A 27,234-nucleotide genomic window follows, 5' to 3' on the forward strand; every position below is an offset into this window, starting at 1 on the left:
AGTGAAATCATTAAAAAATATCAATACTTGTTCACAATCCTTTTATAGATCCAAATACTCAGTTTACAGCAACTAGAATTACATTTTTCTAATTTGATATTAGAATATTGAATCAGAAGCTGCACACTATTATAAGAGCTGGCATTTGCATCTCAATGAAGAAAGATCCTAAAAGTTTTCCACTGACCAATAAACAGGTGCTAACAATTCTGGGATCATTCTAGACACTTTCCTATGCTATGGCATGACTTAGGTGCACAGAAGGCAGGAAGAATGAGATGATGAGAGAAGGAAGAATCTTGTCAGGTAACACAAAAAGTTGAACTATGGAAAAAGCAAACAAGGAGGCTTATGTTGTTATCTGCAACCACATTAAGCCAAGAATTTTGTCTGAAAACCAGTTTAGCTACATTTTCTTAGTAAACAATTTCTTTCACTATTGGAGAAGGGAAGGTCTCCACTCGTTCTAAGAGTTGTGGTCTGTGAGGGACTCACACACAAACAGACAGCACAGCAGCAACAGATAAAAGTGATTTTGAGACATGTCCAGCTACTAAATGAAACCAGACAGAACAACAACCTAACATGTAAGGACAGATTTATGGATTAGCATAGTCCAACCTGTTTGCACTGGCTTGTTTAGACACCTCCTTCAATCTTTTCACTTTTTTCCTAACTGCACCAAGATCAGGTAAATGGTGATGACCTGCAGGTCCCCTAGGAAATCCTGGACGTGTTCCAGGTGGAATTCCTCTGTAGATAAATATGTACAGTGACTTTCATTACTTTCATCTACAGCAGTCCACACGTAACTTCTAAAGGAAGGTAGCCATACCTTTCAACAACTTCTCGGTCTTGTAGTTTCGCCCTCAATTTGGCTTCCCTCTCTTCAGCTACTCTAATGTTTTCCTTTTGCTGGTGCATCTGGTCAAAAATAGCATGGTAGTGTTCATAGTGTCCTCTGGAAGACACAGGCGAAGGACCAACACCACCTCCACCAACATAAAATGGTGCCTGGAAACCAAAAGGGGTAGGGTGGAAATCTCAAATATTGGTTTGAATAAGCCCTTCCAATTTTCACCTCTTCAGCAGAATAATAGCATTAACATATTCTGCAGCAATTCTGAATTGCTCCTAGTTTTATTGCTGACATGCTCCTATTTTAATGGACTACAAGATACATGAATTAAAAATGTGTTTTTCTGTTAGCAGTTCAGAATAAAATACCATTTAATTTTCTTCTAGTAATACTGTAGTTATACACAAGACATGTCACGTATTTTGGAAGTAATTGATAACAAATCCATTGAAATGTAAACAGAGATAGATAATTTTACATGGTAAAAATAAAAGATTTAGCACAAAAAGTGATACAACACCAACTGAAGTAGATTTATTTAGAATTGCCTTGCTGCCAACCTATAATTTGATTTTGTCACCAAAATTGTGATGCTTCCCTACTAAAGCTCAGATATATCTATCACAGGCTACTGCTTTATGCAAATTATCACTGTCACTCTCAAAGAATTAGAATTCTTGCAGAACCTTTGCATGAAAATAATGAAAAAAGTAACATATCGAGCAGCTGTGTACAGTAGTAGCCAAGGATGGATGCAGAAAATGTGAAACTGGCAAAACAAGGTTAAGGTTGTCAGCACATGCATAAAAAAGTTCCCTTTACACCTGGCAGAAGCAATCAAATAGCCCATGTAGTGGATCTACGAAATTTGTTCTAACAATAGCATCAATCTTCCTTCCACAATGCTCTGAAGTATTTTAAATAAACTAAAACAGGTGAGTGCAGATATGACAGGTTTAAGATTGCCTCCTTATAAGTGACAATGGAATTTATCTCACATTCTGAGTTTCAGTTGCCCTATGCCCAACAATACCTTCCAGATGACAGAATACTAAATCAAGGATTTACCCAGCATTCAAATAACTAGCGAGGTATAGTGCCCACCTGAGTAAAAATAACTATACAAGACTATAGTTTCTGCAAATAGAAGGAAAAGTCTTGTTTTAGACACAATTCAAGGTTTCATCTACCATTATTAGAGTTCAGTTTTCAAAATGTAAAGAAATACTATGATCATCTCTAGGTAAATGCTATGAAGCAGGAGCTCAGCAAGTCTGCAGAACAGTTATGGCCCCTCCTAGAACCACAAACCCAAAACCAAATCCTTGCTCTCTTTCTCTACTTGCTCTCAGAAAGAGGTGCCAGCAAGCAACCCACACAGACAACAAGAGGAGAGAATCACGCAGTGCATGATCCTGCTATGCCTTCATAAGAGGCCATATGGCTTGTGTTACTGGAAAGCTTGAACCAGGTTATTCCACAGTACTATGAGGGAGTTGCTGGATAAACTGCTTTCATGCTGGAGAAAGGAAAAGGAAATTAATAACAGCATATTGGAACCTGTAATGATGCTAAATTAGCAGCCTGCAGTAAGATTTGTACTATATGATCCAATTTGGAGAATATTTTTCAATGATTTTCTTCTGCCTGTCTGCCATGCTTTACTTAAGTGGCACTTGGTGAAAACAGGCACAGCCCCTGGACCTCAGTTTCCCTCGGTAATACTGATAATGATGCAGCTGTAGCTGTAACACTGAATGTGTTTGCAGTAAAAGCCTCACAGTTAATCAGAAACGTTGTGTTCAGGAACATCTCTCATCCAAAGGTGACAATGAATGCACAGTGTTTTATGGAAGCTTCTATTAGTGCCTGCCAGTTTGCTCGAGAGAGTGAGGAGAACAGCAGAGGGACCAAATTACACGATTCGATTTTTTTCATTAAATCATCACCCATTAGTTTTTAAAGTCTGGTATGCTTAAATTTGCTTTTATATTTAAGCTTTACTTACATAATGTGTGGCACACATCCAAAGATGATGGCTATTTGGTTAATAAGCAGAGACTAAAACCTGGTCAGTGTTTGTGTATCCCTCGTTTTTGTACAAGGAACAGTAATAAAACCTCTCATCATTTTGACTTTACTGCTCAGTCAGAGCTTGCTTACAAAAACCCTACTAAATATGTTTATGTTGTATATTTTTGTAAGACTCAACACCACCACAACAAATAACTGTGTTTCAGTCCACTTTTTATTGTCAGATAGATTTAGACTACAGCACTACTTAACTTCCTGCACTGGCTCTGTCTGATAAAAGCACCCAGACCTTTGTATTGAATTAACTTCATGAATCAACTCCATGACATTATGACATGCACAAATAGGCAAAAAGAAGCTGTTATAGGAATCAAATTAAATTATGCAGGAAGTGAATGGCTAAACAGTATACTGCATTCAGAAAAAAATTAGAACTACTTAGGATTTCTTACCCCACTCCTGAACATCTTAGCAATATATATAAACATTTATGTTGCTAAATAACAAGGAATGCTTAGAAGCAGGTGTTTAATACTGTGAAAGAGGTCCATTACTAAATAATGGGAACCTGGAAACAAAAGAATTTAAGAACAAACTTGAATGTGAAAGAAGCTGTTCATGCACAGATTCAACACAGGAAAAGGAGTGAAAGCAGGTGCGGCAACAAGAAAGTGGTGCATGGAAACCATTAGGGCAGAAAGAGAAGAGATTCAGAAATTTAGTAAGAACACTACTGCACATAATCTCCAAAAGGCCAGGGGAGGAGATGTTACAGTTTCTCTTAAATTATCCATAGATTAATAATGGGCAACCCCAAGAGATATCCTCCAAGAGCAGCTCTTTCTGAAAAGAGAACACCATGCCAAATAGTCAGCAGTGGGCAAAAGACTACAACACATTTCTGCATCTGCTGCCAACCTTAACACCACTTCCACCTGAACCAAGCACATTCCTCCATCCTTGTTCCCTGGCTCTGTTTATTCGTTCCATCTGAAGGAGAAAACAATACAGGAAAACAAAATTCAAGGAACCACTGAGTAAAAATTGAACTTCACTATTAAACACATTTTAAATGTATTTTTTTACCCTTTCTTTTTCCAATCTTCTCATTTCATCTGCCTTCAGTAAACTGATCTGCAACATGTAAGGATTACACAGGTTTAGTAACTGAGAAATTGAACTACTACATATTCTTACACAATGCACCACACCACAAAGTAATTAAAATTACTATGGGGAAATAAAGAAAAGTCTCAAGAATCTTGTCTACCTGCTCTCTCTGGCGTTTTTCTTTTTCAGGCAATTCTAACCTTTTCTTTTTTGAAGATTCCTGAAAAATAAGCATATAATTTGATATTTATTACTGAGCCATTAGTCTGTCAAGTTTCTGTCAAGATGGGTTATTGCTCAAATTGCTGGTGTATGTCCACAAAGATTAAAATCACATTAAAAAATAACTGCTATATAATGTTTGGAAAAAAGATAAGGAGGAAAGGTTTGAAGGTTGTATTTTGTCATTCTTTCTTTGGACTTAGCTTTTGCTCAGTTTGAAAATTAAAAGCTGATTTCATGCTACCTTAAACATTTTCCTCCTTTTGTCTATGGGAATAATTTTCTTCATTGGAGTTGAAAAGTCTGCATAAAAGGTGAAACTTCAAATTAGGCAGCACAATGCCAGAATGAGAGAAAAATTCTGATCAGAAAAGGAAAAAATCTTAAACCCACAACTGGGTGTGCACAAAATGGGGTTTAAAATATTTGATTATTCAGGAGGTTTTAAATGAAAAGCACTGCTGGGATCTAGGGGTAAATGCTATTGTACTTGTTCATCCTGTACTAAAGGTTCTGTCTCAAAAGCTGAAGGCAATAATTTTTAAATGTTTTATTTTTCTTCTCTGGTGGTATCACTCTGCATTACAACCTTTTCTTATAAGTCTTTGAGGGTGCCTAGATATTAAGATTCTCTTATTTGGAGAAAAGATCTGTTAGGTTATCCTAGGGTTCTTTTGCCTGGTTCTTCACTTGTTTCTAACTCTAACCAAGGTTCTTGTTACCTGTGGAACATGAGAACATATCACCAGTGAACACCTGGTAAAGCAGCAGCTGAACTTAATAAACCATGCATCTTACTCTAATCTCAAAAAAGCAATGGTTACTTTTAAAGCCTTTTTTTTTCTGACCATACTGGAACACAGAGAGCTTCCTAAGTATTTTCTTTTGACAACCTACAATACAATGGGTACTTTAAAATCGAGTATTGTGGAAGTCAGAAACCTTCAGAGACTTGTAATATTGTAATGGCAATGTAATATTGCTACACAAAGGAGATGATGGTTACGTGCTCCTTTGAAAAGCAAGTTGAGAGCTACAAACTCAGACTACTCTGGAACAACAAAGAAAAGAAAATTTGTATTGCATTGTAGCCATTGTTTCTATCCCACATCTTATCCATCTTCATATTAAAACCAACCAAACAACAAGACAAAAGATCAATAATGAAGCAAGTTAAGCATTTAAACTATTAATGCTACTTTCTTTGCAGGTGCACATGTCCACATACCAAGACATTTTGAAAAGGAAGGCATAGTATTTTTGTAGCATTTAAATAAAGTATGAACAAAATAGTTCAATGTAACTAACTTATTTTCTTACCTGTCTAGATTTAGTCAATGGCTTCTTCTCAGTAGGCTTTTTAGGTGCACCACAAGACTTCCTGACAGTTAAAGGCACTCCATATTTTGCAGCAGGTTTGGTAATTTTCTGAGCTGGTGCAACCGAAGTCAGTATTTGTTCTTGAACTGGTCTTTTAGCTATAAAGACAAACAACAAAACCCCCTGTTTTACAGTAACCCAGGTTGGCCAGTGTACCACATTTCCCCTTCCCAAGATCTCAGAATAGCAAATGTGGAGAAAAATAGGTGGACTGCTAACACCTCATTCACATGAGCTGATGCAAAATACTCACCTGTGCAAAACAGCTTGTCTAAATTTGATGTTTGATAAGAAATAGAAGAAAACTATTCCTGAATTTTTCAATATTAAGACTTCAAACTGGAAAATTGAAGTTTATTTCAGCTGCCATGCTTTATTGTACAGTTGTTACTCATACAGGGAAAAGTTTTCCTAATAGAATGGAGAGATAGGCCTTTCTTCACTAATAGCACTAGACTGAAAACTGCAACACTACTGTCAGCAGAAAATACTTTGAGTTCTGGAAGAACTTTAATGACCTTCAGGGATATTGTTTTCCCTGTAGAGTTCATGAAAATGTGCCAATATTGTGAATTTGATTCTGTGTTAGCAGGGCTCTCTCACTACAGAATAGCAGGACAGTAAAACTATCAAGAGTGCTTGCCACAACTTCAAGTAATCACAAGGAAATAAGATAATTGTGAAGGAAATCTAGGGGAAAAAAGGGTAAACTAATGCAGGAAAATGAAGTAAGCTAAGACCATTTTGAAAAAACTAACCACAATCTACTTTGCTACCAGTAGCAGAAATTCTACTGAATTGTACTGAAGTCAGGCTTAATCTTGGAATCTCTCATGAAACCTCCCACATTTTTTGCAGGAAATAGTATTTCTCATTAGCAATTTGTCATTACTAAGGAGTAAAAATTAGTTGCATGATCACAACATATAAATTATTTCCAGTATTTACAGTCTACATTGTCTCCTTAACTTTTGGAAGTGTAGCAAACTGCAAGAGGAAAGATGACACTTAACATTTTACTGGACCATAGTTTTTATTTGCTTCATTTATACCCTACATACATCCAGTTCCCCAGGGGAGGGAAGTAAATTGCCTCCTCTTTCTTTTTTCCTAAAATGCTACAATCAGGTATAAGAACACACACACACACACACACAAAAAAAAAAAAAAAAAAAAAGCAACAGCTACATAAACTATCTTGCCAGAGTTGAAAGCAAAAGCACTTTACACACTCACTCACCTGGTGCAGCATGTGGTCCAAACTTCTGGAAAATTTTGTGATTAAATTCTTCTGCAATAAGCTAAACAAAAAGTTGAAGAGTTAGCCATCACCATTTATGACAGAAGGCAGAAAGAACTTATTTTCAGAGAAGTGTGCCATTCTCTCAGTAAGCATCTAAATAGTAGTATTTACTGAAATTTAAATGAACACTCAACTTTATGTATTTGATTCAGTATCCCCAACATGAATATGAGGCTGGATTCAGTATTTTCAAGCATTTTTGGCATAATTACTCAATTTAAAAACTCATTTCAGTCTGACTTCTGGGTGGTACATGTTATCCCATTTATGAACTAGCTAAGAATCTAGAAGAAAGTTAATGTGAGACTCAACAGTTTTATGCATAATTCATTTTAGATTTCTAAGTAGTTGCCAAAGTTCACTTCAATTTCTCATACAGGTTGTGTCAAAAAAATGTTTGCAGTTTTCAAGTTTTGCTATTAGTATCACCATCTGGTAATTGATACAGTCAATTAGTAATTATACTTCAACTGACTAACTCCAAATAAAAATTTCATATCCATTCTAGCTACTGGAAATAAAATCAGATTAAACTATTCTTGTTGTTAGAAGAAACATCTGCAAAGAATTCTGAATCTTACCTTTCATTGGGACTTCAGTATGAACTATTATTAGTTGAAAGTCTATACAATAGAAATTCCAATTACGTATGGCCTCTCATGACATTTCTTTAGTTGTGAATTAGAATCCATTAGAATTCTTTATATTGCATTTCCTCCATGTCCTTTCTCAGTCTATATTTACCTTGTGTACTATTATTCACTTGTTAAACTTGATCTCTTTTGATTACATTTACATTAAAAGGACATTAATAGACATCAAATTATATCAATAGATTCTAAACAGAATAGCAAGCAACTTCTTTCAGGTTATATACACGATACACTTAAACATGAAGAAATCTGAAGATTAGTTTACTTAGCAATATTTCCTAGAACAGGCTCTCAGGCCATTCCAAATTCCAAACAAAAAATGGAATGAAGTAATCCAGTACAGCAGTGATGATGAAATCATTGAGAGCACCATTTTATGAAGAGATATAAATAAATCAACATCTCACTCATAATTCCTCTCTATATAAATACACAAAACAATGCACTTCAGAAAATACCAGTGTAGATTTACTTACAGAAACTACCAAGCACTTCACAGTTTGAGACTTTTCTTTACAGTTCACAGTAAAACTATTTTCCCCCCAACTGACACTGTCTGTAAGCGCTCCAGGGAGTACCAATACTCCAGTGTCTCATGTTGTATATTAACATTAGAATACAGAAAAAGCAAAGTCCTATGATGTTTTAGCTAAGCTAGAATTGAAACTAAATCCATACCTCTGGTGTGAGAAATTTTTCAACCCGTTTGGCTATAAAGTTTTTCTCCAATATGGAGTTTACTGATGGTCTGTTCCTAGGATTCCTTTTAAATAACTGTGACAGCAGATTACGGAGGTCATAGGAGTAATGCACAGACACAGGAGGAAAAGGTCCAGAGATTATCTTCAGTACCAAGTTCTTCATGTTACCAGCTTCAAACTGTATCACACGAGGAAGAAAACAGTTACTACATACTACTTACTGCCTGTTCACTCCCATGGCTGCATTTACAGATGATGAGAAAAACAAACTAACAATGCGCCTTCCCTTTCCTCAACATACCAAAACACACTTTTAAAGTCAAAACCAGTTTACACCAGCAGTATAAAATAATCTGTTGCCAAGTATTTTGATTAAAAATACATCATAATAAAGGTATTTCATACTATGGAGACATGGATTTTGCTAACAAGCAATTATTTCCCTCCAGATCTAGACAATGATATATAACTAAGGCAAAAATAATTACGTAATTATCTGCTTGATCTCCTCTTCTAAACATTTTGAACCACCACATGCCTTCAGCACTTTTTAGCAAATCCAGATTTCAAATGAAAGAATGTAAAGTATTCACACTCATTCAGTGTGAAATCCAAAGGAATGCTGCTCATACCTCAATTTAAGCTCAGGATACAGAGAGCACCATTACCATTCACTTATACAATAAAAAGAAAACAATACATATCACCCAGCATACAGAAAACAACTTATTGCTATCAGTTCTCAGAAAGAAAACATTACCAGCACTATTGCCACATAAAAGATCAAGCTTGAAATAAAATTAATTCCCTATCCCCCAGAATTTTTTTCCTTTTTCATTTTGCTATAATCTTTTTTTAAAATAAAAAGAGCTACTTAAAAAACCAAACCAAAACAAAATCCACAAAGAAATCCAAATCAAGACAGAAAAATAATTGTTTTTTCTTACCTTCCTAATTAGAAAATAAAATTACACACACACAGAGGAAGAAAAAAGCCCCAAACTCTTCCATTCTGGAATTTTTTTTCTAAGCATTACTCTTGTTCTAAACAGAAATACATTAATTCATCTGCACAAATGCTGAGAGTCCAAATTCAGACTTTCAACGAAACTTTCAGTAAGTCAAGATTTTTTGGAAAAAAAGAAACACTATTCTCAATACCCTTTGATACAACAACTCACCAATTTTTCAGCTAGAACAGCTCATTAAAAACTAAAGTGCCAAGATTTCTGAGAGAATGGAATGAACCAAAACCACAATGGAAAATGTTGGTTGGCACAGGAAGCAGAGATGAAAATGCTGAACACAACTTCCAAACAGTTATCACAAAAGCTTTTCAGCAACTAAAATGCATTTATGTAACATCAGAAAAAAATTCCATTTGAAATGAGTATTCTTCTACAGACACACAAAATTTGTACTCACCGCATGTTTAAGAGTGCACATTTCATAGAGAACACAACCAAGGGCCCAGATGTCACTAATCAAAGAGAACACACCTTAACAATTAGTTCTAGTGTAACATTGCCAAGTAACTTACACCTGCAGAGTCTATCTTGGGAAAAGAAAAGGTTGCATTTTGAGTCTGTACAAGCACCCCTGTATGAATTTCTTTCCCACAAACCCTCCAAAAACAATAACAAAAAAGATATTTCAGAAACTAAAAATAAGGTCTATCTGAAAAACAGATGAGGCTGTTTTGGCTTCCCTTTAGGAATTTTCATCTGAACCACCCTACCTACAGAAATTAGACAAAAATATGAAAAAAGTATTTTTTCTTTAAATATTTACAGTTGCCTGAAGTTTTTGAATTAAACAACCAAAAAGCAAACAAACACACCACCTAATTTAGCAAACAAATCAGTTTACTCTGTTTAACACCAACTCACCTTCCACCCTCACTCATTACAGGATGACAGAATTTGGTCAGAATACTACTGGATAACAAGAAATTAAGGGGCAAGGAAATATAATCATTTTTATCTTTTAAGAAACCAATAGAAATTAGTAGAAGGCACTCACAGCAGTGACTGCAGCAGCTTAGTGCCATGTAAGGGTAACTTGATAACAACCATTTTAATTACCTGGGGACACTGATACCAGATACAGCCTCTTGCCAGGGCAGCAAATGTGTATCTGTAGCCACCCACCTATGCACGTGCTCAGAGAATCCAATTACCACATTTCATCATTAACCCAGTTTCACATTTGTAGTGCAGAAATTAAGGCAGTACAACAGATAGGCAAAAGCAGAGCTGTACTTGAAATCACAGCCAGACCTGGAACTTAACGCATTAAGGCCAACCATCTCCACATCACACTGCCTTCTACTGTTCACCTGCCAAGGTCCCACTCATACAGTGAGGCTCAGTACCTACTTGGGTAAGAGGCAAACTAACACCTGTTCACCATTGTAAGATTAGAACAGCTCTGGATTCCTAAAAAAATGAATTTTCTTCTCCTTAACAAAAACGTTTAATAAAATCCTTTAGTACCTTTTATTGTTGTAAGGTTTGTTCTGACATATTTCAGGTGACAAATAGTACGGTGTTCCTATGCAAGTGCGAGCCAACTCTGCAGTACTGAGAGAAAAATAACTGGTTAACTCACATGAAGTGTACAGAGCATGTTTTCCTTGATCAAACCGATTTAGATTAAGACACAGAAAAAACAGCATAAAAAAGGAATTACCTGTTAAGGACTCTGGCGATTCCAAAATCTCCCAGCTGTATTGTTCCATCTTTGGTTAAAAATATATTCTGATATAGAAATGTTAAGAAGTCTGTTAATTCAAATATTCATACAATTGCACACTTTTTCTTCTCCATATATTTTGGGAAGAAAAAAGTTTTCTACCATTCAGTCCCTCTGAAGTCACTGGCAGTAGTTTTACTGATTACTAAAAAACACCGACTAATTCTAGTCCTACTTTAGTAAAACAAGAAAACACTACTACACATTCTCAGACATAACTTCTTCTGTCCTACACAAACATATGAGTAACACTTAGGTAGCATCATCAGTCTCATCTGTTTGTAAAAATATAACATGAATCTTTCGCAGATGATTCTGAAGAAGTCTTTCCAGTATTAGAAATGTTTACATGAAAAGACTGTTTTCCATAATTTGCTAACTTACACTAGCAAGATATGAATGTAAACACGTTGGAAGTAAATTCAGTTGAAAATAGTGACTTACATACCTGTGACTTTATGTCTCGATGCAAAATTTTTCTATCATGTATGTGCTTTAGTGCTAAACAAATTTGTACAAACCAATCCAGAATCTATTCAGAAAAGAAAATGAAACATCAGCATTGTATTTATCTCAAAGCTTCCCCACCCCACTTACAAGATACTTCCAAATCAGTTTTATAATTATAACTGCAGATTTTAATCTCCTCCCCCAAATGTCTCCATTTATACTATAGGCAACTAAAATCTTGCTAGTACTGTCACTATAATGCAAACCTTTGAATGAAAGATGCTTATTACCCAAATTCAATATTAAGCTTGAGGCTATTATTTTCATTACGTATTATAAACATAATGACACTATGCAACATGAATTCAATTGGCTGGAATGCCTAAGATGTGGAACTTGTAAATTAACAGACTGTACTTTTGCTGTAACCAATACAGCAAGCCCTGCAGTTAGTTAATCGACCACGGGTCCTAGAAAGCCATAGTTATAGTCACAGAAACACTTACTTTGTCATATAGTAATTTTGTGCATCTTACCTTCTAAAGAAAAACAGTACAAAGTAGATTTCAATGAGAAAAGCAATGAACAACTAGAAGATTATAAACAAGCCAACAAAATCCTTTTTTTTTGTAAATTGGCAAAAGTCACAAATTAAGGAGTGACTAATGACAAGAACTTATCCATGTGAAAAATGCTTTCACATTCCCAACTTAGAAGTATGTAACATGATAAAATTACAGTATAATTCAAGGTGTAATTTTCACTTTTCCTCTTGAAGTCCTTCTTGGAAATGTAAGGTCAAATCAGAAAAATTAAAAGTTTCTCAAAGTATATCTGAAATGTTTCATGACTACCCTATTCTAAATACCATTAGTAGGCCTAATATACTTCACAAAAGCTTCAACCTTTTTAAAAGCATCTTACACCTACAAAATCACGAGTAACATATCCATGACTCCCAGAACTATGTTTTCTTTCTGGTTTTCCTTTTTGGCTGGGAGGTGGGTGCTGTTTGTTTGTATTTTGTTTGGTTTGGTTTGGTTTTGGTCTTAAGCTGAACCAAAATAATTTAAAATTCATGAAAAACTATCCTGCAACAAAACACTATAGCAGCAGTTTGCTGTTACCTGATCTTCAGAGAATAAGACTCCTTTCTGGGCATTTATCTTCTTAAACAGGTCTCCTCCTTCACAGTAATCCATCACTATGTAGAGACAGCCATTTTCTGTAAAATAAAACAAAGTATTTCAAAAAGACAAAAAAAAAGACCCATCTTTATGTAACTTTCTGAATATCTTCAATACAGTCACAGGAAAAAACAACAACAAAAAAAGAACTAAAGAACTTTTTTGCATGCAGGTTCAGGTACAATTTATTAGTCCATAAATGTTTATTTGAGTCTCACAATCTAAGTTTCTAATTTCTGGTAACATCAGACTATTACAGAGATTAAAAATTACACCTGCTGAGCCAGTGTCCCAAAATGGGGTTCAAAACCACTGTAAAATTAAAGGTGTCACTTTATGAATGCATATAAACCATTCTTCAATGTGCTTTCAAAAATTCCATAGATCCCCTACCCTAAAAATAGAGATCTTAAGTTCTAATTTAGGTAGTTGCCTCTATTTGCCTTGTTCTTTCTTGGAGTGGACCAATGAATTGTGAATTATGGATTGCAGGGTCTACCTTGTAAGAAATAAGCAGTCTTAAAGAACAGGCCTCTAAGACAAAGAAGACAGAAGCATGGATTTATAAACCAGAAGACTGTGGCCGTATAACATGATTATGTCACAAAAATCTAATTTAAAGAATGGAGAAGATAAAAGCCCCCAGGCAAAACACATAGGAAAATCAGCAGAAAGAAGTAAAGCAGAAGAGAGCACTACCCCTGAATAGTATTTCAAATAATTTTAGGGTTTTAAAATAATATTTTAATGTATATGATACGAGTTTGGAATATTTTCTCTTCTACTCATTTCCTAAGCCACTTGCTGTGAAGACAATGTGGAATTATATTTCTCCTTCCTTCCTCTGTTGAGGATGTAAACAGTTTCATCTATTTTTCTAGCTCTGAAGGCAATTATATGATTGCAGTTGCTGAAGACTGCATTTTAAGAACAACAAACTCAAACATGAAACTGCTCTCACTAGGTTATTAATACTGAAATTTAGACTGTGCTCATATTTAACCCACACAAGCATTCCCGTTGCTAGGGTATACACAAGTATTCAAGTAGATTTATGCTCTGGAGAAACATGAGAATATCTTTCATTTAAGTCTCAACCAAAATCAAAGCATATAAGGCATAGGCATGAATATTCCTGTTTATTTGTTGCCCTTTTTTTCTAAATTAAACCTTTAAATGTGCCTTGGAATTGTGAAAAAATACAGTGAAAAAGAATTGAAATAAATAATAAAGGTATGAAAAATACTGATTAAAGAGGGAAGACACAGACTTTTAAACGAAATGTAGCAATTAGTGCAGAGAAGTGACTTACTAGCACTACTTCAGATTCTACTGTATTAGTTAATCTTACCTTCAAATGACTCCCTATATAGGACAATATTCGGATGTTTCATGTTAGCCAATACAGCAACTTCTCTCCTTGATTCTTCTCTCTCCTTATTTGACATCTTCAGAAGGAAAATAATGATTTTTGAGAACAGAAATGCAAAAAGAATGGATCAGAAATTAATATTAATTACTCACCTTAGAGATGTTTATTTCTTTAATAACATACTGTTGGCCATTTTCTTTAGCTTTCACAAGGATTGCTTTCCCGAAGGATCCCTCACCAATCTTCCGTACTTTAATATATTTATCCATAGTTATCTTCTTAAGGCATGCTTACTTGAGTACTGGGTAAAAAAAACCACAAAAAGCATTCTCAAATCAGATTTAGTAAGGTATAATTAGTCATGATATATAATAATTATAATTAGGTATAATAAGGTATAATTAGTCTAGCCTGACGGGTCATGCTACATTTTTTTTCTCAAAATGTCAATCCATTTGTCTCTTCAGTTGCTTTTCTAGAAATCATCTACTCTTAACCTCAAGTCTGTTTTAGTACAGTTAGTTCAGTTTGGGCCAACAAGGGCTACATTGCTAAAAGCTGTTTAATTTTTCATTTTCACCAAAGAGGACGTATTCTATCTTTGAGCAAAGCAAGCAGTCAGTGCCATAGCTTCTATTTCAGCTGGCACAGAAACATCATACAGAGCTATGGCACACAGTCAGCAATCCTTCATTCAAATTTTCTTGGAAGAAATACAACAGGGGCAAGAGGAATGCCTACATGTTGTTTTTTAAGAAGAAATAAATCCAGTGTTTTGAAAATTAGACACTATAACAAAGCCAAAACTAGACCAAATTCAACAGATCCTCACCAAGTTTAGAATCATTATTCAATACAGCAAGGTGTGCCTTAAAGTCTGACTGAGAGACTTTTTTCATGTTACAAATCAAATTTGTTACAAATCAAATTTATTGCAAATAGTCCAAATCACTACTTTTAATGTACTATCTGAACATCTAGACTACCTTTTGAAATTAAGCACAGTACTCAGCTGAATGTTGATGGTGTTTAAGTTTCTATACTAAAAACACTTTGGTAAAAACAGGAGACTAGGGAGTTGCATGTGGAAGCTATGGCAATATACAGAATTGTCAGAACAGCAAAGAGAAATGGCTAAACAAAGACCAAAGCAACAAAAGGCAAAACAAATTCACAGTGGACTTAAAGATCATCTTGTTTTACAGTTAAAAGAACTTTGATACCCCTGAGAAAGTTTCCATAAGCTGAAAAAGACAAAATGTTCCTATGTTTTTCTGCATCCAAGCCTCATTTGCAAGGACTAACAGCATTTGTGCTTTGCTGTATCCACCTTCCTTCCAAGAGGTTCTAGTAGCTTAGAGCCATACTTGACACACATCACAGGTCTCACTACCTCTCCCTCATTTGGGATCATTCACTTTCCACATACTTATCATGCACTAGACATAGATGCTACTTAATAGGATCCACACCATGAAAGCAGACTAAAATGAGTAAGCTTGATTAGTGTAGCTGGACAAAACAAGAGATCTGAAGTAATGTTCTGCAAAAGAGGAGATGGGAAATCTACAACGACTAAGGAAAGGAAAAAGTGAAAATTACAGATCTGCAATGTCTTAGAAAGGTTTTTTTTTTCTTAAAGTACAGAAGGAGTTTAATGTGAAGTTGCACTTCTACACATAAGACGGACTTGATATTGACTGCAGTATTCTCTTTTGGGCAACAGTAAAGCACAGCAGGGAGACACAATATGAACTTCACATGGCTTTACTGAAGGTGCCTTCCTACCCCGACTTTCTGAAACAACCCATGTTGTTCTACAGCTAAACCAGCTGCATTAGGCGCAGGTCAGGGCTGCTACCCCATGCTGCTCCGGGCAAAGACAAATGGTCACCAATCAGCCTATGGTCGAGAAGTTACAGTTCAGTCAAAGGGTGTGTATAACCTCCTGTGAGTTAGATGGCTTATTTTTACACGTGGCAAAGGAAAAAGAGCCGCCTTGCAAAAGGACATCAGCGCCCACGGGGCGCTGGCTTTTCCAGCGCTGGGCAGTAAGTCATTTTATCCAGCAGGGACACGCAGGAAAGTAGCACATCCCGAGGCAGCCCGACTGACTGGAGCGCACGGCCGGGCCAGGGCTCCCCGGCCAGGCCGCCGCCGCGCACTGGGGCTAGCACGGCACCGAGGCGGGAGGCGCGGCCGGGAATGCCTCGCCGCAGGGCGGGCTGGAGTGGCTCCGCAGGAGAGCAGCCCCGCTCCCGCGCCCCATCCCATCCCTACCACGCCGTCGCCCAGGGGCCGCCCCGTCCCGGTCCCGATCCCGATCCCGATTCCGATCCCCGTCCCGGTCCCGATCCCCATCCCGTGCCGTGGCCATCGCGGCTGACCTGCCCGCTGCCAGTCGCCCAACCTGCCCTCGCGCCCGACGGGCCCCGCCCCCGCCCCCATTGGCGGCCTCATTCCTCATCTCGGCTCCCATTGGGCGAGCCAGCGCGGGGCGGGGCCACGACGCAGCCCGCCCTCTCGCGGTAGCGGCGCTTCACCGTGGTAACGCGCGGCGGCGGGTCACGAGACGGGCGGGGCGCGCGCTGCGGCTGTCACCGTGTGGGGGAAACCCAAGAAACAGCCACAGGTGTCCATGAACGGCCCCACCGCGACCCACGGCCCGGCCCGGCCCCGGCGGTGTGTCTGCCCACGGACGGCCGCGGGCAGGGCTCGCAGAGGGACGCGCTCGGCGGGGAGGGTCGGGTTGCGCCCGCGGCTCCTTCGCTCCCGACCCCAAGGCGCGCGCTGATGGCACCTGCGGGCAAAGTCTCCGGATCCCAACGCGCTTCCTCAGTCTCAGCGCCTCGATCCATCCCCCGGCGCGCACAGCTTGTCGGCCTTGCTCAAACGGACCCGCGCGCGTTTTTCTGGGAGAAGTAATCCACGCCTTCACCTGACACGTTTTATGGACCCTGCATTGTGCCGCTGCGTGAACCCCGCGCTGGGCTCGGCAGTTCGGCTGGCAGCGCCCAGCAGTTCCGTGCTGAGCACGCCGTCTCCTCTGCAGGGACAGCCCTTACGCTCCCGGGGCCCCACAGCGCCGGGTGCCTCTGGAATTCAGAGGCGGCGCGGTTTGGCCCGAAGCCCAGCGTCGCCGCGATGTGCCCGGCACGTCCCTCCCTCCCGTACCTGGGACACCGCCTCCTGCCCGGTCTGAAGCGCGGGGCTGTCTTGCCTCCCGCCGGGCGAGCCGCACCCCGGTCCCACAGCCCGCCCTGGCAGCGGGGAGCCGGGCAGCCGAGCGCGGTCCCTGCGGCCGGGAAGCCGCGCCCCAGGCCGGGCGGGGACAGCGGGACGGGCCCGGGCCCCGGAGCGGAATCGGCAGTGACGGCGCCGCTGACCCGCGTGCGCGGCGCGTGCGCGCTGGCAGTGCCGGCCCTGCGCGCCGAGGGGGCGGTGCGGGCGGCGCAGCGGCCGCGGGGCCGGGGCCGAGCCGTGTCCGCCGCCGCTCGGGGGACGATGAGCCAGCGCCTCCCCGGGGAGCAGCGCGGGGCGCCGCCCGCGCAGGTACGGGCGGGGCGGGGCGGGGCGGGCCCCTCGGCGCGGGGACACGGCGCGGGAGCGACGGGGCCGAGTCGGCGGGAGGAGCAGGGGGATGGGGATGGGGATGGGGATGGGGATGGGAATGGGAATGGAGGGAGCGGGCAGCCCGCAGCCCCCGCCCCGCCCGCGGCTGCTGCGCCCTCGCCGGCGAGGTGGCCTCGGCCCGCGGCTGGGGCGGGAAGGGACAGACGCGGTGGGTCCCCGAGGAGCCCTCTCCTCTCCTCCCCGTCCGCCCCCCCCGACAGGCCGGGCCGACGGGCAGCGCCCCGCGTGTTCGCGGCGTGTCAGTGACCCCATCCCGACGGGCCCGGGCAGCGCCCCTGCCCTCACCGAGAGCGAGGGGTCTGCGGCCGGGACATCCAGGTGCTCCTGCCCGCGGAACCAGCGCTGGGAGGGTTATTCGGCTTGAGTCGCCCGCTTGATGTTGCGTTGCGGGTTTGGCTAGCACGGCCGCACTTGCACAAGTGAGAAAGATAATGGGCTCTCTTTAGGGCCTTTTAATTAAATGGGAGCGCAGGTCAGCGAGGTTAAAACTGAATATTGACTGCATTCCTTCATATTGTCTTCCCTACTTGTCCAAAATTCTTCCCTATTCAAAAACGTAGGAATGGCTGTGAAACACGTGTGTGTCAATTCTAACCTTAAACGAATGGCTGTGAGTATGACAGTGGAAAATCGTGTGCTGGTAGTGAACTATGAACAGTGTAGCATAATGAATTTGCTGTGTCACACTTTAAAGTGCTAAACTAAATAGGGCATTACAACCAAATTTATAATGTTTCTGGTGCTAAACTGTGTTAGAATAGACACTTAAATATTTTTGGCACCATATCAGTAATAGTAATCATTTGGGTGTTAGAACTTGGACCTCTTTTTTGAGGGTGTGGGACCTCTGAAGTTTGTGGTGAGGAGTTTATTAAAGAAATTATCAGGGTATTGGTGATTTTTGCTTTCAGATGTTTTTCTTCTTGGTGGACCTCTGAAAGGTTTATGTTCTGTATCCCTTGGCAACAGAGATACTTCTTTGCAGATACAGCTATTTGAACGAGGGATGTGTTGGTATGACAGATTTGAAAACACATAGTCATCAATACTGTTTATTTAAGGAAATCTCAGTAAGCTGTAATGTAAAATAAAAGAATAAATTGTGCATTATAGGAAACATACCTTTGTGAAGCATAATAAACAAAGCCCAAGAGAGCTCACCAGCTGTCACTGTAATTTTTTCTACAATAAGTCTTTCACTGACTAACTGCTTTAAATTTGATGTCTTATCTCTTTGGTTGGCAAGCAGATGTAAACTTGCTGCAAAACTGTCAAAATGGAAAGGAGTTCTGCTCTGGAAAAACTGCAGGTAGCTTGAAACACAATGACTCTGCATCTGTCTGCAACACCTGTGAAAATAAAATTTATGCAGTATCCAAAAAAACAGAGCTTGTTTCTTGTTTGCTTCTGTTATTGGTATGTCAGTCTGAAAAATTCTTTGGCTGACAGTAATAGATACCATGAACAACATGTATTGTAGTATTTCTAGAAACATATTTTACTTCTTGCATGATTCCCAAGGCTGTCTTTGCCCAAGTTTTTACAGTGACCTCTCTGAGTGGTTCACTGTACCACTGCTCTCCCTATGGTGATACTTGCAAATTGAAGTAATCCTAGGGAAAATACCTTCTCTCTTTCTCTTAATATTGACATGTAGTAAGAACCAGCCTGTCAAAATTCTCGACTAGGAAAGACACTTGAAGCTGTTGGTCTTTGCTCTTTGTGACTGCCTTGCTTTGAGTGACTCTATTTTATAAAGTTGTCTGCATTTTTTTGTGACTATGGTTGTACTTCCTCTTGTGTTCTGTTCCACACCAAATGTTTGTAGCAAACTGATGTTTAAGTAACCTGCAAGTAAGAACCCCCTGTGCACTGGTTATTCTATGAATATACAGATCTAGCTGTGTAATATGTGTTCTGTTCACTGAATATACAGACTGGCTTTTTTTCCCCACCTCCACTTTGCTGCAGGGTCTGTGTCTTACCTTGGTATTTGAACAGCAGAGTTGCATTTCTTCTGTATAGCACTAAAGCTGGGACTACTGTTCCAAGTTCACAACCATTGCCAAAAGGCATTCTAGGAACATTCAGATTTTTTCCTGCCCTTTTATAAGTGACTTCATGTGCATGTGGATAGGTGTAACTGTTCAAATGAAGTTCTCAGGGTAAAGTCTTACAATAATTTGACAGCAGGGATATTTTTAACGTGGTTATAATAAAAAAGTAGAATAGAAGCCCTGCTGCTGAAGAGATTTGTGCCAGAAGTGATAGTGCCAGTTTGAGTTCATTTCCTAATTCTCGGACTAGTTTGCATGTCCCTAAATTTCTTGCTTTGGCACCTTGACAGCAACAGTAACCCACTGCCGTGCAAGTGTTGTCAGCAGTGGCAGTGATCATGTGCATGGAACTGCTTACATACTCTCCCTGCTTATTTTCTCCAAACTAAGATTTCAATTTAATGCCTGTGAGTTTCGAGAGCAAGTTCTCAGTTCTGCCCTCCTTGTGTCAGTTGTTCCCTTATGGCATAACCCGAAAGTGCTGGTTCTGAGTTGCCAGAGTTCCTAAAGCTGTTCAGGTGCCAGGCCAGCTTTGTACCTGTGCTCATGAATGAGGAGGCTCTGCGACAGAGTACTTTGTGCTTGTTTATGTGCCATGCTTTGGAAACTGAAGAAAGTTGACAGTTACAAATTCTTATAGTTGTTTAACTTGAAACTTGTTTTTGAATTTTGGAAGCCTTTATAAAATCAACTGAGAGAATAATGTCTAGACAAAACAATACTCATTTAAATTGATTCTGATAGGAAAGAGGGTTGTAAACAGATAAAAAGAAAGTTTGCTGGGACATGTGCTTTGCTTTAAAAAGATAGAAACTAAAAATTGTAACTTGTTGAGATAGTGGTTATACTTAATGATCTGATAATATCTGTTATTATTGGAGAAGAGAGTTGGCAAAGTAATTCCTAGATGTCATACATAATAGAAAGGATTCCAGACAAAGCTGTTAAAAGATTGCAAATCTGTTTACATCTGGAACATCCTTATTAGTTTGTACTATATAGTAAGTAGTCTTGAGTATATTATACACTTGGAAATGAATGTAAAGAGGAAAATTTATAACTTCATAGGGGATATACCAGCAGTTTTTTTAATGACTTCCAGAGAGTCTTGCCAGTTGTTTTCCCCTTAAAGTTTCTAGGCATTCAGCTGTTTTGTTTGGTAAGCATTTTCTTTAGGGTTTCTAGTTACAAGAGTAGACTCTCTGCTTCCTTTGGGAGGGTAAGGAGGAATAGTAAAGGAAAAAGTGAATTAAATTGAGTCCTGAAGCACAGACCCTTTAATAAAAATAACCTTTGCTGTTACTATTTTTTTGCTTCTATTTGTTATATTTGATGAATTTCTCTAAAAAGTTCAGAAAAGAGAAAGTACTCAAATGTGCATTTTGTGTGTTCATACTGCAATGAAGTATAATGAAGAAACACATCCTAGTGAAAATAAAAATGGCATTTCACTTCAGTACTTTGTTTGCATTCCAGATAGAGCTCCTGAGGTGACTTAATATTTTGACATTCTGCCAGTTGAGTTTCAAGTACTCTTTTTCCTGAAAGATAAGTTTATATTTGAGTTCCTTCCACTCTTATCTTCAAATTAGTGTTCTCTGCCAGATTTGTTGAATTTTGATATGTTATCTGTTTTGATGAGTTACTGCCGCTTTTCCCTTGAGTTTTCTGCTGTTAATTTGTGTCATGTGTATGTTGGGGCAAAAAAATGCAGTTCTCTGTATGCTTCCAGTATGCTCATTTTCTGATTTTGAAAGGTGAATCTACAAATTTCCAAAGTGAGTATCTGTCTGAAAGAAAACTGAAGTTTTCTTTTACTGTTATTTGACTTTTTACTGCTTGTCTTGTAGAAAACTTTCATATTAAAAACTCCAAGAATATGTAAACCCTTCAAATTATCAGTCTCACAGACTTATCAGTTTTCTTCTATTTTGTGCTGAGATGTGAATATGAATATTCTTTAAACTTACTCAGTAAAACTTCTAAGACTCTTGAGGAGACCTGACAATCTGTGCACTAAGTGTTTATGTCATTACAGCATTTACAAAAATCTCAATGTTTATTCCTCTCTAACTAGGCATGAAAGTTGGTATGTTAGTCCTTGACCTACTATATAAGTGCATGGCAGTGGGTTTTGGATGAGGAGATAGGGTGGAAGGAAAGAGGAAATGAATTAAAGAAAGAAGGAGAGAAAAAGAGATCATTAGTCTTGGTTCCAGTGTCAGTCCAGCTGATGGGATGTTCAGGGTCCTGGGGGCAGCAGCTGTGCTTGGTGGGGGTACCTTTTTATAGATTGGTTACCCTGCCCTGAAGACAATTTTCTTGCTTTCTGTGCAAATCAGCTGTCATGTGCAGTCTGTTCTTTCAGACCTTTCTGGAAATGAGCCAGAGGGTTTTGGGAGTCATCAGTAGTGTTCATCCTGCCTTTTAGTCCATGCCCACACCTTGCCCTCGTTCCTGTGCTTCCATAGTGCTCGTTATGCTTATCTGCAGGAACTAGAAACAAGGATGTTTGCCCTGGAAAAGTCCTGCCCTACCTCTGCATGGCCCCATTCTCCAGCCACATCTTGTTCTTTCTCAAGGTGTGTTAGCACCAACAGTCCTTGTCTGTTATTACCCGCAGTCCTTGGTTGGCCCCATGGCCATCCAGCCATCAGTATTTGGAGACATTCACGCTGGCCTTTTATCTTGTGAGATTTTACAGTTACGCATACCAAGAAGAGTGCCCAGCCTTTTCTGGGGTTTGGTGACCAAATGCTTGTCACTTCTAACCAGAGTACAATGAATGTGTTCCTCTTTAGCTGGTGTTGTCTTTGCTTTGAAGCTGGATAATCTTTAGTAGCGAGAGTAACTACCAAGAACCACCAGGGGTCCCCACAAGATTTCAAAAGGGGTCCTGTGCTGGTACTGTATTGTGGAGAGCTCTATAGGGCTTTTTAACTTGCTCTCAGGGGCTTTAGTGAGACTGTAAAGAAATTTAAATTCAGTGCAAGGACCTTAAAAATCTGTGGTAGCAGCTGTTGTTGAGAAGATGCTTAGAGTTAAACTGGGGACAGTGGTGCCTTTTCAGATTCCAGTTTGACAATCCTGAATTATATTGAACTTGAACAGAATTATCTGAAAGATACTCAACTCATGTGTGACCCTGAAATTATGAATCTGTACACATAGCTAGGGACTGTTCAGTGCATTTCTCTGAGAAGTTAAAGAAAATTAGTATAAGTAGCAAGACTTCTTGTCATTCTGGTGGTGTGTGAAAGCTCTGCTCCATTGTTTGCATAATCCTCAGATGACTGCCAACGTAAGGCCATATTGAAGAAAAGTAAAATGCTTTATAAACTGTAGAGAGACGTTGTTGCAGTGTCTTTTCATCAAACAGAAAAAATGAGCATCCTGACCTAAGACTCAACAGACAGAAGTTACATTGTCTACAATAAAATTGCAGTTATAGTTCCTGCCCTTCAAAAGAGGAGGATGTGTATCTTTCAGTTGTCCTAACGAATTGCAGTGTTACCCAAACATGATCACAGAGGGGACACCAGAGATTATTTTTTTTGCCAAGAGAACTCTCCATCTTTTCTTTCCTGGGCTGAATATTTGCAGCTATAGGTGACCCATTAGAAGCTAATACTGTGTCTTACATGTATTTCAGGCTTGCTACAAAGTAGCAACCGTGGACACAGTTGTTTACCATAACTCGACTAAAGATCAGGACTTACCTGTGAAGCTAAAGTCTTTTGAGTTATATTTGATTTTATAATATTTGCTTTTATGTTTAGTTCAATTCATGCTAAGGTATTATATTCTTAATTTTTAAGCTGTTAACTGAAAACCCCTCAAAGACTTTGCAGCTTATGGAGCTGCTTGTTACTGTATCTGTCTGGGAGACTACTCTTCAACTCTGATAGCAGAGGCTTTTTCTAATGTTTCAGTAAATGAGATTAGTTTAGTAAATTTAAATTGGAATTTCCAGCTAATCCAGCCAGTTTGGGTTGAATGCCGTTAAAATGTATTCCCATTAGTAATTTGGTGGATGTGAAAGGAGCAATCTTTTCCATCAGGGAGGCTGAAATCTTTGTGCCAGTGGATATAAGTCTTCTGCTGTCACAGTTGTGGGTAGCCATAATCTTACTGCCTAAGACATCTTAGAGAGCAGAGATGCAGTGATTTTGAATAATTTATACAAACTAAAGTCAATGTCCTGAATGTTTGGCATCACATGACTAGAAGCATGAGTTTAGTATTCTTCATGTATTTAGGCTGTCAGGTTTTAGTTGGCTTATTATTGGTTTCTCTTTTTTAAAGCTGAGGACATAAGAAGTACTATAAAAATGATTATTTATAATAGTTTCTGCTTTTGTGAAGATCAGGTATATAGTAGTGATATCTGTATTGGTATGTATCATAAAAGTGAAGAAACTTTTCAGGCTGTTGTCATGTTATATATTAAGAGTTTTTAACTAAGAGTGGCAAGATTCAGTAGAATACTGAAGTGAATACTGGGTTTTGTTGCAGTTATAAAAGCTAAGACTGTCTTTGTGCTTTACAAGTATTATCTTTTCATGTAGTTTCATCTATGTGTATCTGTTCAGATTTGAATATCAGTATTTGAGTGTCAGTTTTATTTTAGAAGTAGCTGTGAAGGAAATGAGACTGAGCTTTACATATGTATATATTTGAAAACTGACTTGTTATCTTCTATTCCAAGAGAACTTAAGAACCTACTACATAAACTCAAATAGATTTCTTGGTTTTTAAACTCAAATAGTTTCAGCTAACCAGCAGTGTTCCTTCATGACTTTATTTTTCTAAAGATGCCCTAAAAACTGGCCAAGATCCTTTCTCACCAAAGATCTCTCCTGAGATCATTTACAGAATTACAAAAAGGTTTGGGTTGGAAGGGATCATAAAGACCAGCAAGTTCCAGCCCACCTGCCATGGGCAGGGACACCCTGCACTAGACCAGGTTGCTCAGAGCCCCGTCCAGCCTGACCTGGGACATTTCCAGGGATGGGGCATCCACAGCTTCTCTGGTCAATCTGTTTCAGTGCCTCACCACATTCACAGTAAGGAAAAGAAAAACAGTTCATTTCCAGTGGGGCTTTTTGAGTGCTACGGAGAATGATCTGTGTATGTATTTTTGTAAAAGTTTGCATATACATTCTGTCCATTTTCACAGTTTGGATTCTTCAGTATCCTTAAGAATTTTTATGGTCTAAGCTGACTTGAAAAAGTTCAGGAAATCTGATATTTCGCTCATCTTCACTTCTATATTTGATTTGAAGAACTGAGATTTTTTTGAGCCTTTTTACAAAGAAATAATTTGCTAGTCATCTAAAAATTACAGTGGGAAATTCCTCACAATTCATTCACTCTCTTCCAAACCTGAAATTTGAAGGATGAGTGGTGTTCTCATCCTGCTTAAATCACAGAATCAGAATCACAGAATTGATTGGGTTGGAAGAGACCTCCGAGATCATCAAGTCCAACCCTTGGTCCAACTCCAGTCCATTTACTAGATCATGGCACTCAGCGTCATGTCCAATCTGTGTTTAAAAATCTCCAGGAATGGTGAATCCACCACCTCTCTGGACAGCCCATTCCAATGCCTGATTACTCTCTCTGGAAAGAATTTTTTTCTGATATCCAACTTAAATTTCCCCTGGCAGAGCTTGAGCTCGTGCCCCCTTGTCCTATTGCTGAGTGCCTGCCATGTCACAAACAAAATAAATAAATGGAGGCAAGATATGCTGAGTCTGCAGTGAAAATGGAAATGCAATTTTCATGCTGGTGAGCCTCGGAGGAAGAGTGGCAACAACATGGCCTTTGATTTAGAATGATTGTAAACTTTTTGTAATTTTGGAATTGAAAAGGACAGGTTTATTTATAAAATAAAAAGGTGATAGTGCAGTGTTTTGAATTAATGTAATGAGGGAGTTTTGGAATTAAGAGATCAAAGCTGTTCTTGATTGGTTCTATCTTTTGCTTAAGTGTTCTGACATATATCCTCATCCATGGGATACATGTTAAAATTTTAATTTAAGTATATGCCTAGGAAATGTTTCTGTCATATTATTTATCTGTTCCTAAAGTATACAGTAGTTGGATACTTACAAATAAGATGATCTATGTAGAATTCCTGACTTATTTTATAACAAAGAATTGCTTTTGACGGTTCTTAACAGTTAAAACATTTTAAATTCTGTATTATTTTCAAAATTTTTCAGCAAATTACTCCTCCATTCCTATCACACTGTTTCTCAACTGTACAGTACAGTCTTATGTGTAAAGATTGTACTAAAAATTTCCTCTCCTTTTGCTTTATGGGTGCACAGCATTTCTTACTAGGTGCTGTCCTTTACTGGGGTTTGCATGAAGGCAGGTGTGAGTTAGGGAACCGATTACTGCCTTTTAGATCTTAGTTGTTAGTACTGAATAGGAAAATGGAATATTACACTGATTTTTGGATGAATCAGGGTTCTTCACTCTTTGGTTAAGAGCTTCTCTGTTCAATCATTGTGATTTTTCATTAGTTTGTGTGTTTTTTGTGTTGATAGTGTTTGTTGGATTCTTTGTTGTTGTTGGGAGTTATTTAGTTGTTTTTAACTTTTAATTTGTAATCTGGAAGAGTACTTTTAAGTTTTCACTCCACCCCCTTTCTGGGGGGATAACGAGCTTGAGATGGTCTCTTTTTCCTGCCACCCCTTTGAGATCTAGAAGAGTATTTTTACAGAACAGTAGAGCACATTCCAGAGATTAACTGATTGCTGGGATCACCTGACAACAAATGTCCTGTAAATGAGACTTCTTACTGGCCTGCTCTGTCTTTTCCAGAGACACGTCTCTACACTGGAAGTGGTTTCCTCAGCTGACTTGCTTTTTTGCTTGACCTTTTAATTGTAGGGCTTGGAAGATAAGCAGGATGTTTGACGTTGGAAAGTAGAAAAGTGCCTGTGGTACCAGACTGTGCAGAAAACTGCAACAGCCTTACATGGTTTTTCTACTGTTAAAGTAGCTGTTTCTCCACAGTTCTCCTTTACCAATTTAATTCCTGCCTGCACTGTATTTAATTAGATTTTTCACAATTTCCTATACCTGGATACTCATTGCTTTCTTTGCTTCTGTAGTCATAACAGGTAAGATATCCTGCTTTAACTCTCTGTTCTTCACTTTGGTTTGGGTTTTTTGGTGATGGTTTTTGGTTTGGGGTTTTTGGTTGGTTGGGTTTTGTTGTCTATTTTTTTCAGCGCCAAAGGCTTCCTTGTTAACCTGCTTTATACAAGCATTTTGATGGGTTAGGACATTCTGGAAATACCTGAGTAGAGGCATGACAGGTCAGTTGCACCTTGTAATTCCTTTTGGATTTTTACAGTAGTCTAGGTTGAAAAAAAGATTTATTGCTTAAATATTTACTATAACTAAATTTTGTTGCGAACCTGGTGTAGAATTCTTTTGTTTGCTTTTTCAGGATGTTGAATTTGACTAGCATTCAGCCTTTTTATCCTGTTTGCAATTTCTT

At 39.1% G+C, this 27,234-nt stretch overlaps 2 protein-coding genes across 10 annotated transcripts in view; one reads left to right on the forward strand and one right to left on the reverse strand.

Moving 5' to 3' along the window:
- The window catches only part of NEK1 (NIMA related kinase 1), a 46,274-nt gene extending 28,720 nt beyond the window's left edge, over positions 1–17,554 (reverse strand). For 2 of the 8 annotated variants that reach the window (XM_071556226.1, XM_071556224.1), the window contains exons 1-16: positions 17,200–17,554; positions 14,178–14,326; positions 14,005–14,101; positions 12,594–12,691; positions 11,465–11,548; positions 10,954–11,021; positions 10,758–10,844; positions 9,688–9,742; positions 8,240–8,440; positions 6,846–6,906; positions 5,546–5,703; positions 4,164–4,223; positions 3,980–4,027; positions 3,812–3,883; positions 836–1,014; positions 622–753 (exon numbers count right to left, since the gene is read on the reverse strand). In XM_071556226.1, the coding sequence (XP_071412327.1) occupies positions 622–753; positions 836–1,014; positions 3,812–3,883; positions 3,980–4,027; positions 4,164–4,223; positions 5,546–5,703; positions 6,846–6,906; positions 8,240–8,440; positions 9,688–9,742; positions 10,758–10,844; positions 10,954–11,021; positions 11,465–11,548; positions 12,594–12,691; positions 14,005–14,101; positions 14,178–14,294 (1,517 nt within the window). In that variant the 5' untranslated portion in view covers positions 14,295–14,326; positions 17,200–17,554. The remainder of the gene's footprint in view (positions 1–621; positions 754–835; positions 1,015–3,811; positions 3,884–3,979; positions 4,028–4,163; positions 4,224–5,545; positions 5,704–6,845; positions 6,907–8,239; positions 8,441–9,687; positions 9,743–10,757; positions 10,845–10,953; positions 11,022–11,464; positions 11,549–12,593; positions 12,692–14,004; positions 14,102–14,177; positions 14,327–17,199) is intronic. The other 6 variants (XM_071556228.1, XM_071556227.1, XR_011697910.1 and 3 more) reach the window with 4 other exon arrangements.
- The window catches only part of CLCN3 (chloride voltage-gated channel 3), a 68,517-nt gene continuing 58,708 nt past the window's right edge, over positions 17,426–27,234 (forward strand). Inside the window, exon 1 of one of the 2 annotated variants that reach the window (XM_071556230.1) lies at positions 17,426–17,577. The gene's annotated coding sequence lies outside the window, so the exon portion shown is untranslated. The remainder of the gene's footprint in view (positions 17,578–27,234) is intronic. The other variant, XM_071556232.1, reaches the window with a different exon arrangement.

This window comes from Pithys albifrons, chromosome 5 (genome assembly GCF_047495875.1).
Source record: "Pithys albifrons albifrons isolate INPA30051 chromosome 5, PitAlb_v1, whole genome shotgun sequence".
Taxonomy (NCBI): Eukaryota; Metazoa; Chordata; class Aves; order Passeriformes; family Thamnophilidae; genus Pithys; species Pithys albifrons.